Source organism: Parasteatoda tepidariorum, chromosome 2 (assembly GCF_043381705.1).
Source record: "Parasteatoda tepidariorum isolate YZ-2023 chromosome 2, CAS_Ptep_4.0, whole genome shotgun sequence".
Lineage (NCBI taxonomy): Eukaryota > Metazoa > Arthropoda > Arachnida > Araneae > Theridiidae > Parasteatoda > Parasteatoda tepidariorum.
Window position 1 is genome coordinate 50,343,924 of NC_092205.1, and position 17,031 is coordinate 50,360,954.

At 27.3% G+C, this 17,031-nt stretch overlaps 1 protein-coding gene across 1 annotated transcript in view; it reads left to right on the forward strand.

The window, feature by feature from the left end:
• LOC122269256 (tyrosine phosphatase IA-2) overlaps positions 1 to 17,031 on the forward strand; it is a 336,473-nt gene that overhangs the window by 142,640 nt on the left and 176,802 nt on the right. The window contains exons 5-8 of the mRNA XM_071188254.1: positions 2,003 to 2,294; positions 9,380 to 9,821; positions 10,721 to 10,887; positions 12,244 to 12,382. Coding sequence (XP_071044355.1) covers positions 2,003 to 2,294; positions 9,380 to 9,821; positions 10,721 to 10,887; positions 12,244 to 12,382 — 1,040 coding nt within the window. The remainder of the gene's footprint in view (positions 1 to 2,002; positions 2,295 to 9,379; positions 9,822 to 10,720; positions 10,888 to 12,243; positions 12,383 to 17,031) is intronic.

Sequence of the window (17,031 nt, forward strand, 5' to 3'; positions counted from 1 at the left end):
ATAAGTTTATAAAATATATTTATTCGTCTGTAAAATTTACAGAAATTCAAAATTATCTTCAGATAATTAGAATTATTAACTATTGAACATGGTTGAAAGAAAAAAAAACGATTGCCTTTCTACAGCTAGCAGAAATGCAACTACAATGTTGAAATTAAGCATGCTGTAGGGGCCAAAAATTATTTACGACTTTAAATCAAACTTTTGTTGAAATTTGAAGTAGTTTAAAAAATATTGCTATCTTACGTGCTTTTTGTTTATTTGTTTGTTTGCTTTTTGTGAATTTTTTCTTATTATTTTTTGTTTGTTTACGCTTTATTTTACTTTTCCGGAGAAACATTATGAGACTTAGAAACTTGAAATAATGAAAAGTGTACAGGAAATGCACAAGGATCTCAATTGCATAAGAAAATAGCGATTCGATAATTAGTTAGAGAATTATTAACATTTTAACTTGTAGTAATATATATATATATATATATATATATATATTGCGCTTGCTGGAAGGAAATTACTATGTTAAAATTTAATGTGTTGACAGGACCATTTGGAATAATAGTTTAATGAGACTTAACTTCGAATTTGTTAGAAAGTTATGTCAACTTTAATTATTTCTTTCTTATTATTTTTTTTTAAATAATAGCTTTGTAAAATGTAGTTTTTAATAATATTTTACGCATTGTAACAGAAACTTATTTATCTCGCGAGTTTTGCTGTATAAACTCGTTCTTGATTAGGTCAAAAGTAACAAAAGCATGAATTAGGCCCTGTTAGATATAAATCGTAACATTTATATCAAAATTTATAAAATAATGTAAAGACTGAAAAGAGATAAGAAGTTGATTTCAATGCGAACTATTATAGGATATTAGGTTATTAATAGATATTAATAAAAACAAAAATTACGTCTTTTTGTGTCACTTATTCTGTATTCCTAAGTTTAAATATTTTTCAAGTACAGTTTATTTGTTTTCAAACCCAAATATCCTTTCATTTCGTTACAATTTACTAATAAGCAAAATGTATTTACATATTAATAAAATGTATTTGCATATTAATAAAATGTATTTTGATAAAATTATAATAATTATATAACTTATAAACAAAATTATCTTTTTTTAGCGACTTTTAAGATTTGAAAAAAAATGAATGAGAAGAAACCATAAGGGTTGCTGAGGGGAGTCTTCTAGTATTTTAAAAAAGAATCGAATACTAATGCTGTCTTAAAAAGAACGATTTGTTGTCGAAAAATGATAAAATATTTTGTTTTTATGTAAACCTCAACCTATCTGAGACCCCTAAATCATTGCTGGAGCTAAGCAAGATTTTATTTTTGTTTTTAATGGCTTGAAATGAATTTAACAGGCATAAATGCATTAACAGTAACACTTCTGTAAGAGAAAAAAAAAGCTTCTCTCATCGCTTTTGCGGTTTTTTCACAATATAATACTTCGTGATATTATTGGCCAGGCATTTTAAATAGGTGGCGTAAACATATGGACGCTACTGTAAAAAGAAGGAATCTTGAAAAAATCCGGCATTCTGATTAATACAAAACGGGCCAAGAGTTTAAAAAAAATATATATATTTTGCACGATTAATGTTCTTTTTTTCCTTCAATTTTCATACTCTTTTTCTTAACGATAATTTTCCTGAAAGCGTGAGTTAGTTTCTTTAGTATATTTAATCATTTAATTTTTAATATAAAATTCTAAGATATGAACAAACTCATTGAACGTAGTTAGAACAATATAGAGTTACTCGCTTTTCTAATCGTGACTTTTTACATCAAACCATTCATTTGCATTTTTTTCTTGATAATTTACACGCTCCTGTAATTCCCGTTGAAAATAAACAGTAAAATACTGCTAAACATTTCATTGCACATATTAAGCTCTCTTTTGATAATAGGACTTAAGATTATATTTACCCAGGCTGTTCATTTGTATTGATTGTAAGAAATAAATTTTGCTTAATGATGTTTTATTACTTGTATCTTTAGATTTAAACCGAACAGGAAAGACTCAGACGGGACTATGTTCGCTGAAGAATTATTCACTCCCCCAATATTTTCGGAACGACAATCTGAAGAAGATGAAAATGAGACGCCTGAATCAGATCCTGAGACACACTGGTTGCATGAATACCGCAATAAACGGTTTCCTACCCGCCCAGAAGAAACACCACTTGCTGGAAAAAAAGATGTTCTTCGGGAACTGATAAAAACAACTGAAGACACCGGGAAGCTTTTGAACGGAATTCGAGAAAACTCTGATAGATATTCAGATAATGACGTAAGTTTCATTAGTAAGAAGTATCTATGCAATTATTTTTGAATGTGGAATTAGTTCATTTTGGAAAGAGGTATAAATCTGAAGCTTTTAATAAATTTAAAAATATTGGTGAAAAGGTTAATCAATTTGAGTGATATTTTGTACTCTATAATTTGATTAAACATTAAAATGTAACAATGAATATTTAAATCATTCAAAAATAAATAAATAAAAATTAAATTCTTAGAGCGAAATAAATGGACTTATCCCACTTTCGAAACTAACGACACAGTTTTTGAAACTTTGTTTCGAAGAAAGAGCTGAAAATGGTTATATTTTTCATCAATTATATTTTATTTGTTATTTGGGCTCGGGTCAATTCTGATTGAAAGTCTTTGGTCACAAAAAGTGAGCTCGAACTCAACCCTCATATTTTTTCTAATAGATTTTGTTTTAATTTTTTTATAACCGTCGTTGAATAGTTAACACAGTTTTTGGGTTTACGACTAATAATGTTCAATTCCGAAGCCTTATAATTTTGAACCCAATCCAGAACATACCAAATTCTTAGAACAAACCAAATGGACTTATTCCACGTTCAAAACTAACGACACAGTTCTTGAAACTCAGCTATGAAGAAAAAGCTGAAAATGGTTATGTTTTTCATCAATTAGTTCATAAGTGTCCCTAACAGGTCTTTGGTGGTAGTTTGGGTTCTAGTTACTCGGGCTTCGGTTAATTCTGATTGAAAGTCTTTGGACATAAAAAGTGAGCTCAAACTCAACTCTTTTTTTTTCAATAAATTTTATTTTATTTTTCATTTTATAACCGTCGTTGAACAGTCAACCCAGTTTATAGGTTTACGCCTACTAATGTTCAATTCCATAGCCTTGTAATTTTGAACCCAATTCAGAAGCCAAGGGAACTCCTGGATCAAGTATTGGGAGAAATTTCCCTTCCTGGAGGAATTTTCGATGCAACTAACTCGCATTTGCGTTTCATGAAGAGGAAGACTACGTGAACGTCCTCCCGCGGTTAGCCTGATGGGAAGGGGACTCTAACCCATTATCCGTCTACTACTGAGAATATTTCCCGTTAGCACTGTGGTCGGTGCGAGTCGGATGCGGAATTCGTATCTACCAACCATCGCTAAAATTTGAACCCGGTTCAACTTATTGGAAAGCGAATGCTCTATTCCTTGAGCCATCATGTGTCTAATAGAATGATGCAAAACGAAAACAGAATGCTTACTCTATAGAACAGAATGTCATAGGTTGAGACAAGAACAACTTTGGGTATTCACTTCAGTTCCAAGCACATAAATATGCATTATATTAAATTCGAAAATAATTTTCAAAATTACGAATAAACAAGAAAAATTTTTATATTTTAAAATACTTAAATTAAAGCATAACTTGTTTCGTTTGCTAAGATTTATCATATTTTACGAAAACATCAACCAACATTAAAATTGAACAAGCATGTAACAGCAATTTATTATGAACTACATTCAGTCAAAATAACAAAGGAAACGATTTAAAATAATCCTAAGAATAATATTTTAATAGTTCCCGCAAACACAGTGAGGCAAGGTAAAACAAAAACTTCATTAAGAAAGGCTTTTAATTCATACGAGCCAAAGCGGAAACTTTTGCTATTTAGTTGAATGACTAAATGAAAGAATAGATTGTATTGCGTTTAAGCTACATTACCTCGCGATTTTTTTCTATCATAACTTTTTTAAGCTATTTAAATATTATTTTGAGCGACTTAATTTTGCTTAAATCATTTATACAATTTTGCATTTATATCGAGCTTTACATCATCTGCTTTCCAAGGGATTTATATTTTTAATTATTGTTGCTTGATCAAAATGTACCTTTATTTTTCACTTTGTTCATCATTGAACTACGCTCCACTAACTTCTAACGTTAAGTTACTAAACTTTTATTTAACTTTTACTTGCGCTCCGCTTTGAAAAATTACAGCTAATTTGGTTCAGTAGTTTATCTAAAAGCACTGATATAAAATAAATTAGTTTTTCCTTTAAACAAAGATAAGTAAAGTTTTGTAAATAAAACAAAAATTGAAGTTAAAAAAATTATAGAAATTTTGAAAAAGGAAACTGGTTGGTTGGTTGGTGTCGTATCCTCTATAGAATCATATTTCATGGTGTGCTTGAATAGTTTTTGTTATTTCTGAAAAAGGAAACTGTTTTAGGAGTTTGTTTGTTCATAATGTAAGTTTTATTTTATAAGGAACACGTTACTAAATTCTTATTGCTATTATTAATAAAAATTTAAAAAAGATACAAGAAAGCAGTTTTTTTTCTTTCTTTATTTTTCTTTTGGCTTTCTATTAAATGCAATTTTATTTTATCACCTAAGTAAATTTCAAACATGCTTTTTTTTGTGAAAGTTCGCCTAATGTTTTTAGACAGAAACAATAGGTATCTATTGTAATGTAATTATTTTTATCCTAGAATATAATACCAATGCATTTGGTATATTTGAAATGTTATGTTGTTGCAGGTAATAGAGAAAAGAATTACATCGAACATCTATTTTATCATTTAGTTAAGTTGGTTGTAAAGTTAATGGCATTTTTTAACTTACCACATTTCGTATTATTAAATTTAACTTTTTAAAGATTCGAAAATTAGCAACGTTAAGTAAGATTATTTGTTTGCACGAAATTTATAACTTTAAATATTTACAGAAATTTTAAATTTACAAAATCAGTAGTCAATTTAAAACTAATATTTAAAAACTTTTGTTTACAGCTAAAATTTTAATTAATTTTTCTCTTTTAATTTTCTTATAAAATAAATTCTATATGTATTGGAAAAGAAAAACCATGTTCTTGCTCCTTACGTTAATAATAAAATGTTAACTATTCGTTATGATTTAGTGTTCCTGTTTCCAATCCATCACAGTTCTGTTTTTAAAGTTCTAAAGATTTTAAATAAGTTTATTAACATGAAGTAGTTTCAAGCAACTCAATGAAATCATTAAATTCACAAAGTTGTTACTGTATCACATAATCTATACAGTTTTGTTACCATTACACAGCTTATACTAAGAATTTCTACATCCATTTTGGAAATGATAAAAAAAATATCTAAATATTTACTTGGTAACTGAGTTGATTCCAATAAAAATACAGATTTCTAAAGAAACAATTTACTTATAACTAGCTATATAACATTACTTAAATTATTAAAGACACTCTAACAAAATGAATTTGCACTGAGAAAAAAAAAGTAAGATTAAAACTACTTAAATTTAGTAACATTTACCGTTTTTTTGGCTCTATGTAAACACCGAAATGCTAAATTTTTATTGAAGTGCTTTGATAATGACTTTGGTAAAATTAGCAATAAAAAGTGATTTTATAATATGTGATGAAATTTGATAATTTTATCATGATACCTAAGAGCATGGTATAACAGCAGTTTAATTGGTTAAATTAATCTTTCAGTTTTGTATTTTCAACTAAATGTGTGTAGTAATAAGAACAATAATCTTGAAAACCAGAATTTGAGGTAAACTATAATCATATGAACGATTTAAATTATTAGATTAATGGTGTAAATACCGGATAGTTTGGTTTTATTTTTTTACCAGAAAAGTCATTACTATAGAATACAGTAATTATATCAGAATTTTTTAGTTCGTGTAAGTAAATACTTAACGAATAACTCATTTTTTAGCATTACTTAAATAATTAAAGACAACCTAACAAAATGAATAATGGATATAGTATTGCCAATAGATGGAGAAATACTCAAGCTAATGATGCCACGTGAGAAAAATACATGTAGAGATTATTTCAATCATTCATGGAAACTTTAGATCATTATTCTTCAGTTTCTCCTCTTTGTTATTTTAAATCACTCTGACACCATAGATGACTCTTTTTATTCCTGAAGTTTTTTTCTCTTTTTCAATTGATGCCTGAAAGATAATACATACTAGAAGCTCTTCACATTCAACTCGTTCAAAATTTAATTACATATATTTAAACAAAATTCTGAGAAATACTCGTTTGTATTTCTGTGTAAATAATATGAATGTTTCCTACTGAATAAGTGAAAAATTACCTTTATATTTAAAAAAATGCAATAAATCAGCTAGTTTGTATTGCCAATTTTATGCTTTCCTTCAAAAAAACTCTTAAAATTTTTACTGTCACGTTTTATCTTTTCAATTTAAAATTTTGGGAATGCGTGCAAAACGGAAAATGAGAAACAAATACAATTTACACAACAGTTGTGCAAATAATTTGTAAAGCGCTGTTGATCCATAGCATAAAAAATTTATGTCTTTATTTACATAAATTTACACCATAAATTATAAATTTCACGTTATGATAAACAAAATTGTGAATTTGCAACACATTTGTTTTTAAATTTTGAAAGTAAATTAATAAAAAATTTGAATATTTTCTATAAAAAATGAGAATATTTCAACAAATTTTGAACTTGTTTAGGCTTAAAGTGGCTAATTTTTTGCTGTAAAAATTTTGGTGTACAGTTGTCACCATTTCTAATGATGAGGTAAAATAAAATTTATAACAAAGCGTGTAGTCACATTTATTTTTTCACTGTTATAGTTTTTCATATTTGTTTATTCATATTTTGTTTGTTTGTTTATTAGCAACCCATATTTTAATCTCGTTGAAATTTATTTACGACAAGCACATTTTTAGCAATACGTTTATTTTTTTTAAACAATTGTTATTTTGTCAATTTTACCTAATTGTTTTACGACAACTACAGTTATGTACTTAAAAAGGTTTTTAGCTTATGTTTCAATTCATTACATTCGTTCGCGTTATGTTATTTTGTATAGTAATTTAAAATTCGATATATTTTGAACTATATGCTTATATTTTTAATGATTTCTTCAAGAATTTAATAATAGGAATTCTCAATACCACAGATTGTCTAAAATTTTATTATAATTGTAAATTCCATTGGTAAAGACATTAAACAATCTAGAACTGTAGAGGTGAGTATTTGAGAACAAAGGATATTCTATGCTCTCCATATTTATCCACATTCACAATTCTACTACCAAAAATATGAATTCATAATTCATCTTTCTTCAAACCATACTAAAACTTAGAAAATGTTACGTGGATATAAACTCTTCACCTGAATTAAATAACGTTTTTTATAGATTGGTAATCACCATATACCGAAAAATATGTACTTACTGTATTAGGGAAACTGTGAGTGCTGTTCAAAATTCCCACAATTGAGTGTTAATTGAGTTGTGTCGTTTATTTGCAATTGTGAGGGTCGTTGTGAACTTGGAAATTTAATAACATAAGAAAGTTTAAAGTGAGATCAATATGACAATTCTACAATGAAAATGGCTCATCCATTAATTATCATTCAGTAATAACCGAGTTTTATATTTTAGATGTTATTTTTTAACCAATAATCCTTTTTTTTCGTAATTAACTAATAATTTGTTCAACAGAAACTGCAGGTTTCTTTTTTTTAAAAAAGAATAGATATAATTCTTTCAAAAGGCTTAACTAAAATGCTCATCAAACTTTTGTTTAACGAAATGAAGTTAGCGTGAGACTTTAGCTCAGCTGATTTAAAAATAAAAAAATACTGATGTTTACAATTCCCCCTTTTCACAATTACCGACTTTGGCCCTAAATTTCAAAAAAACTAAAAAAATTGAAAATCATTAAAATTATGCTCTTTTCCGTTAAATAAACCAATTCATCTTTTAATTTTGAATTCAATTTTAACTTTTATTTACCATTTTCACAATAACTGTAATATTAAACCTCATTTTTTAATATTCTCCAAAATATTCTGCATTTTTCACGTCAAAGATTCATTGTTTTTGATATAGTAGTTTATTATTTATGAGTCTTAAAACACCTTCTGTTAATTCCACGCTGTATATTTATCGATAGTAAATTATTAAAAAAATAATAAGAAGTTTACTTAATTAATGAAAATTAATGAACATTTTTTCGCTATTACCCTGATTGGTGCATCCTATTTCCCGGCGTCATGTAATATGAAACTGAATGCATGTTTTTCTTACTTGCGTTTGTCAAAATTTAAATAATCGGTATTAAGTGATCACTCTATCGCAGGCTATAAACATGACATTTATCTGATTTATTTATATTTTTGATTAAAATATTAAACGGAAATCGTTGTTATTTTACTTGTAAATAATAAAAAATAAAAAATTTAATGGATTGAATTGTTTTAAATTTCGTTTAGAAATCTTAGATATTTTAATAAATTTGCTTAAGATAAAATTATAACTATGCAGTAAAACTTAGTGTGCTAGCATTTCTTTTTTCATTTCTTTTAGCATTTCTTTTTTCTGTGTTAGCATCTCAAAATTGCAATACCCATTTATAGTGATAGATATCCTTGAAAATACCAGTAATTCTTTTAAAAAAAGTTACATTTGTATAAGCTTAATTTTAAGAATAGGTGATTAGAAATAGGTTATTTTCATGTATTACTAGAGGAGGAAAAATAACAGGAATATTTCAGTTATCTGTCATTAAGTAAAATAATAAAGATTGAATTTAAAAATAATGCGAATATATTCTTTTAATTACAATCCTTGAATTTGAAAACAAAATTACAATACCCATTTATAGTGATAGATATCTTTGAAAATGCCAGTAATTATTTTTAAAAATGTTATATTATTATAAACATAATTTTAAAAATAGGTGATTAGAAATAGGTTATTTTCATGTATTACTAGAGGACGAAAAATAACCGAAATATTTCAGTTATCTTTCATTAAGTGAAATCCATACTTAAAAAATAATGCGAATATAGTTTTTTAATTACAATCTTTAGATTGAAAAACAAAATTGTAATATTCATTTATAAATATCTTTGAAAATACCAGTAATTCTTTAAAAAAAATTAAGAAAAGTCAATTATTTATCGAATATTTTTTCTCTTCTACAAATATATCTAATAACTTCTATCATAAAGAAAAGAAAGTCTGGACTACTTAAAGTAACACATTTTATTGTCACTTATTTTATATTCTCATATTTTAATGCTGAAACAAATGGCTGGTTTTCATTTATTTTAGATGCAAATCAAATCAGACTTTCCATCAGGTCTTAATCAAAAGGAAGCACTGAGAGAAGGCAGTATTGAGTTTTTACCGATAGAAGATAATGAATTTCCAGAGGACGAGCTTCTTGATCCCTTTGACAAGAAGAGAGTGGTGCAACTTACTGATCATTACAATTCCCAGGATCAAGACACACATCCGATTGTGAAGATTAGCAGTGATCAAGAAAATCCGTCGGCGCAAAAGTCGGGGTATAACGCCGATGAAGAAATCCCAACTTTCGGAAGAATTAGAGGAGAAGATAATGAAGATGTGAATTTCCGTTGGAATGCAAAACACAGGACTAAATTTATGGATGATGATCTGACTCGATTTGCTAAAGGTGATCCAGCGAGACAAGAGCGAGTCAAGAATCTTAATTTTGAACCAGAATCAACAGATAATAATAATTTAAGTGGTAAGCTTTATTTACACTCATTTATTGATTCTATATTATTCCCTTAAAATTAAATACATTTGAGTAGTTTTTATTAAAATATCTTCAATTTGATAATTTTTTTAAAGTTTCAGAACATTTTATTATTAAATTTGTCTTAGGCATGATAAAATGTTTCATTAATAATATATTGCAAATCAAAGGAATAAATAAAAATTACTATAGATGAATCAACTTATATTAAATTCAATTCGATGTTAATTCTCAGTACATTAGTTTGAATTCAATTATTTTATGAGAAATATTTACTATAATCAAATTTATCTAACTAAAATGAGTAATTTTATATTAACTACTATAAGGAAATGTGCACACCTTTTAAGCAAAAACTCAGTGGGAAATTGTCTATGCAACAAACTTATACCTTTTCGCGGTGGCTAAAAAAATTACTTATAGCTTTAATGAGGTTAAAAATTCAGATTTTAGAGCTTAAGTTTATAATAAGAAGACGTATTAATTTTTTTAAGAAAAAGTTTTTAAAACGAAATTTTTCTATTTGAGCGAATGTTTTTGCGTGTTTGCTGTCTATTTTTCTTTAAGAAAATGAACATTAAATCGAATAAATGAGAAATTACTACAATGTAATTTTAAAGGTATTATTTCCCAGAAACATATTTAATTTATTTCTTGTGATCTATACGCTAATAACTTATAACAGTTACTCTGAAGATTTTACAATAAGCATATCGAAGCAAAAATATTTTTCAAAATTTAAAAACACTTTTTTAAACGGGTTTTTGTGTGCCAAAAATTTTTAGAGTATTAAAAACACATTTTATGAACGTATTTTACACTTCATAAATATTTTACTATACTGAAAAAATTTACAGATATTGACATACTTTACAATTTTCCAACAGATGTGATTGAGAATGATTATTTAGAAGATCAGCTTTATGCCATTTTCCCAACAGCAAAAGGAATGCCAACATTTACTCGGGACATGCGATACGATACAAAAAAACCTGGCCCAACTTACATGCTTCATGACGATGAAGATGGCGATACCTCTCATGATGATGAAGAGGTAAAAGAAAAATACTATTACTCTCTTACCACCACGAGTCATATCCAGGATTGAAAAAACGATTGGTAGTAACAAAATATAACTATTTAGCTTGTTTTAATGCAAATCATTTTCCCAAAGAAAAAGCTCCCCTGATTATATATTATAACTGTTAATAAGTCACAAAAAATTATTACTCTTTTTTTAAAACAAGCTAGAAATTTTAAAAAAAAAATACCACAAATTTTTCTCAGTCCCGGATACGCGGTTCACGTGAGGCAGATTTTCAAAAACCGCACTGTAAAAAATTCCGGATCAAATTATGATATAAAGTACCGGCATTGATGCAACATCCGTAAAATCCATTTTTACTGTTAAATATTATACCATACTTTTTACAGTAACATTAGACTGATTTAATGATTTTATGATCATTATTACTACAAAAATTACGTTATATCAGATTTTTCGTTCCGCTACATGTTTCGGTAAACTCCCGTAACATGTTATATTCTTAACCTTTATTTGATCATGATTTATTTTTCAATGCAGCCGGTGAATATCTTTTATTAATGATTAAATAAAAATACAAATTCTACTACCAATATCAGTAGAAGTGATTTCTTTTAAAAATAAAAAGAAGTAAAGCATGGTGTAGATGAAATTATGAAATTATTCAAACAAATGCATCTTAAATATTTGAATAAACATCTTTAAACTATAAATTGAATTTTATACATTATGTATCTACAACTTTCACTTAAAACAACTTACAAAACTCCACTCACCTAACTTACAATAAGAAAACTTACGAAAATAAATTGCATTTTTATCTAGCAGCAACTTTTGATTAAAAGATGAGACTGATAACTGTGTAACAGTGATTTAATATATTTAAACTACAGTTATTACGATACTAAGAAAATCGTTATAGAAGTATTTTTAATACTTTTAAAACGACATTTCAAAGTATAAGAATGAATTCGATTAACTGCTAACTGTTTCAATAAATTTATTTCACAAATGTTTAAACCATTACATTTATTAACTAACTCTTATTGGCATATGAGTTTCATGTTTTATTTCATTCTCAGTTACAAGAATAAAGTAGTATAAAATTTTAAAATCAGTTCAGCACTTTTTTTGTACACTATGTTTATGTGAGCCCAAATATGAATTCCAATATACAAAAAAATAATTTTATTAAATATATAGAAAATAAACTTATGATATGCCATTGTTTCTTTAAATAAGTGAAAAAACAGAGATAAAATACTATTTATTTTACTTTTTATCAATATGAATACATGTGAAATCAAATATAATAAAATGACAGTTTTCTTTTGGACTTAAAATGTTTTCTCTTCAACTCCATAGATGGCGGGACAAGAAATGGACAGATTTTTATCTCATCTTACTCAGAATGTTGAGCATAACCAGTTGCTTTCACTGCTAAAGTCACCTGTTGGAGTTCATAAATCCTATAATACGTTTGTTCCGAATTTCGAAGTAACAGGTAAGAGCACGAAAAGCTTAAACATCTTTTTTTGACATTCCAAATCGTTTTCAAATTTAGTTGCTCATGTCTTGCTAAAAATGATGTTTGCGCATGCGTATTGTCAGTTTGAAAAGTTCTTTCTGTGTTTTTCTTTTTCTCCTGAACATTTAGTGCTTTCTTCCTCATGAAAAAGTGACATGTGGTAAATCAAATGTCGAAAAAGTGAAAAGATTCAAAAATCGTTTTCCCATCCTACTTATTTCCTTCAAAGCAGGGTTTTTATAGTTACGTTATTCTTTAGACTGACATAAAAAACTATCAACTTGTCCAAAAAAAAACTTGTGAAATAAGCAGTAAATGTTTTTTTCTTACCTGGGCAATGAAAGGAAATAAAATAAAGAGTTGTCACGTAAATTGAAAAACATATTATTTTCTGATTACTTTTTAAATGCCAAATAAAAAGAAAAGAAATTCAAATAACTATTACTAATTATAAGGAACAGATTTATAACTGCTATATATAACTATATCTAAATTGCCAATGAAGTTTGGTGAATGTGATGAATTTCAACGTATTTGGCCAGAGATTACAAATACGCGTGTAAAAAGATAATTTCTCTTGCAATCAACAAAACAATATCAGTTTCTTGTATGTTGACGTCCACTCCTTATGAGCGTTGTTCATTTATCGGTTGTACAAATACGTTGAGGTAGACTGTTTTAATTTTTTAAAATTCCTTTTAAGTTTTTGTTTTGAAGGCACTTAACCTTAAAAAAATGAACGATTTTTTCGAATAATTTTTAGGATCGATCCTAAAAATCGTTCAAAAATTTCACTTGGACAATTCATAATGGACATTTGAGTAATGAATTTTCTCGCTGATTTAGTATTAGTCATTGTTATACACAAATTAAACTTTAGGCGATTCTGTGTTTCTTCTCAAATATTTAAGAAATAACAGGTGCAATGTTAGCTAGTTTACGGTGTATTTTATTTATAAAAAAAGGGACTTTATTGCGTATTCTGTAATATCTAATTAATTTTTATACGTTCTGCATTTGATTTCAACCGACTCTTTATCGGCTTGCTTATTAACTAAATCTGTTGTAACATCTCTATTCTATAATCTACGTGACGCTACCAAGTGTACTAATTGTTTGCGTATTACAACGTACAAATTTCTATAATAACAGCAACTCGACTGAACAGACGCATTCTTGATGCCTTGACAACAAAAAATAAGATCAAGTATAATTAGAAATTTGAACTCATTGATATTATTACGTTGGGAAGAGCATTATTTTTACTTTATGTTTGGGATGTCTGTTTATAAAACATGTTTACATTTTATCACCATCAATATTAAATCATTAGTCGTTTTTGACTGACAAATATGATTTGAATGCTGTAAGGAAAGGTATTATACCTACTATATCATTGAACAACATGCAATAGTAATTCTTAAGTAAAACAATATTTGTTTCCAATTCCGTTTATTGCTTTAAATCTTTTCATTTATAGTCCAGTAAAATTAAACTTTTTTATCGGAAAAAATCCCAAGATTGTTTTGTTCATAGGAAGCTATGTTATATTATTACATGCTAATGTTACCTGGAAACTCCCCAACTCTCCTCTATTGTGCTTCCCTCCTTTTTCGAGATAATGGAGCTGATTTGAGGGGAAGAATTGAGTTTTTTTCTTGGCAAGCAAGTCGGACATTGTTCCTGATGTATTTTTAAGCGTTAAATCAAATGAGATTTTTTTTTCAAAAAAGATTCCGATTTCGTTTAAATTTTGTATTTTGGTATTTAAATTTGCATTCTTTAAAATTATAAAAACATTTTCATATCGTACAAATCATATATTTTTTTAAACTATTATTGAACAAAACAGCAAGAAATAATAAATAATTCTTAATTTTTTTTTACATGGAGTTGTAGTAGATAAACGAATTTTATTGTTGTGTTCAAAAATTTCCCTTCAAAAGTTATTGAGATATGGTTAAATATGCAGACAATAAATATGCGTCCAAGCTTTCGACCGCTTTCTATACCAAACTATTGAAACCATATTTGACTTACTGGTGTAAAAATATGGTCAAAACTACCTGAATTTACCTCTATGGGAACACAAAAAATCTAGATAATTTTTGTCGAAGTGTTGTGGTAATGATTTTGACTGAATTAATAATAAAATATCGTTTCATAATACGTAATAAGTGAAAAATTTGGAAATTGTGGTGAAATTTGGTAAATTTTATCATTATACCTAGAATATGGTATAAAAACTATTTATTCTGTTAAATTTTCGTTTATATTTTGTATTTCTTTGCTAATTTTGCAGTAATAGGAACTATTTTTTGAAAGTTTGAAAGCCAGAATTTTCGTTAAACCGTTACCATATGAATGTAAAAAATTACCAAATGAATGGTTCAAATGCCATTAATTACGGTTTCATTAACCAGAATTGCTTTTTTTTTTTACCAGAAACTGCAATATCTTTTATCTTACATTACGGTAATTCAACCAGGTTTTTTTTGTCTTCTCCGTTAAGATTGTAGTTATCTAATATGTTTTAGGTGTCAGTCACCCAAATTCGTCGAATAAAACGTGTATTTATTCAGAGAAAGTACGTTTCTTTGTATTTTCTCTGCTTTCTTAACTCAGAATATTGTCTACACTAATTAATTGGTATTTTCAAAGCTAGAATTTCATGCCATTAAAATTGAATCTTAGTACGTGAAAATCTGAACATATTAGATCGAATGCTACTCAAACTGATCCGTTTTCTTATTCGCATTTTATTTGTTTTATCAGGAACAGATTATATCAAGAATAACAAGAAACTTCCGTTTTAAAAACGCGCAAAAAAGTAAACAAAAAGTTAGCAAGCATTAGACTTCATAATAAGTATTGAATTAATGAAATTTTCAGTTAGCGCTTTATTAGCTCAATTAATTTTGCATTGACCTTGAGACTTCAGATTGACGTAAGAGAATTTATAGTTCAGCAATATTCTGCATACATTTAGATTCCGGTGCCATCAATGTTGGATTTTATCTGGAAATATTTCAACAAAAAACCTCAAATAATTATCTTAATATATTATTGCATTAATTATTTGAATTTTATATTGCATTATTATATTAAGTTTATATTATTACATTCATAATTATTCATTTCATTCCATCGACGCTGATTCTTAGATCACAAATGATATCAATTTTTGAGCCTGATACAAGTGATAAGACTATTTCGTTGCATTTCTGTTTATTCTGAATGTCAAACTATCTGAATACCGAATAAATATTTTATCCCACATAAGAAGAAGAAGGGTTACGTAGTAAGGCTGAATTTAAAGTATTTATTTTGCAAATCCTACATATACGCTGTTAAGGAAATAAATTATTCTTTGCTATATTCTTAAAATTCTTTACTCCGACTTATGCACTAAAATGGTATTTTAACTTAACTTGCTAGCTGAAAAGGTTTTCAGGCCCAATAATAATTAGGAACAAAATTTTAAATGTAGCTAAAGTTGACTTTCAAATGAGAGTTAAAATAAATGAATGTGCGTTTTTCTCATTCAATTTAATGAGAGTTCGAAAAAATGCTTAAATCTCACATCATTAGCCAAATACTGAAAAAGTATATCAAAAATATGCACTAAAACACTGACATGCACTATTACTTTGCAAAAACGTGAACCCTAATGTTTTAGACAGTATACATATACGATGGATTTGAAATTATTTGGGAGATTTCGCAGTTTTTCGTTATCATGCTTACTCTCCCGCATGTAAGCTTTGAAATTTTCCAATAAAATGTAGCAACATTCACAATATTATTGTATTCAATAATTATCGCTTTGTATAATATTCACGATATTGTTATATTCGATATACATAAGCGTATTATCGGCATCCACTCACCTGCGTAAATGTCTTGTTGGCGAATTTGTGTCAATTTTACTAATAACCGATAGATAAAGTTTTTTTTTTAAGTTTATGATATTTTCATTTAAAAGATAGTAATATAAAGTTTAAAATTTTAAAATTCGTGATCAGGAAAGACACGAATAATTAATTTTTATTATTAATGGTTGGTATTAACTTGTTATTTTAATAGTATTAAACGCATTCGAATTTAATAAGCATAAAAGCCTTGAAAATGAAATGCTGTATTGACGAAAGAGAATAAGCAAATTAATGTTTAACATTACCACAGTGAAATATAATATATTTCCGATACCTTATGTTAGATGGCATATTTGTTTGTAGCATGTTTTACTTCTGCACTTAAACTATGAGTTTATCAAGGTCAAGGATTTTTAAATTTTTTTATAGTGGTTTCTCCTTTTTCCATTTTTTAGAAATTTAGAAATATTTTGTCAAAATACGGTTTAAATGACAGCTCACGTTTTTATCATTGTTTAAATTTTAATTTTTTTCATCATTGGATTTTTAGCACCCTATTTTTTTCATAATTTTTACCCCAAACACCCAAAGATTTACATTAAACCACCTCATAAAGATTTACAAACTTCAGAAAAAAACGCGATCCAAATCGGTGCTCTTGTCTGGTTGTGTTGTCAAGATACTAGCAAATATACTCCCAGATATTTCACTTCCAGACACACACACACACACACACACATATATATATAT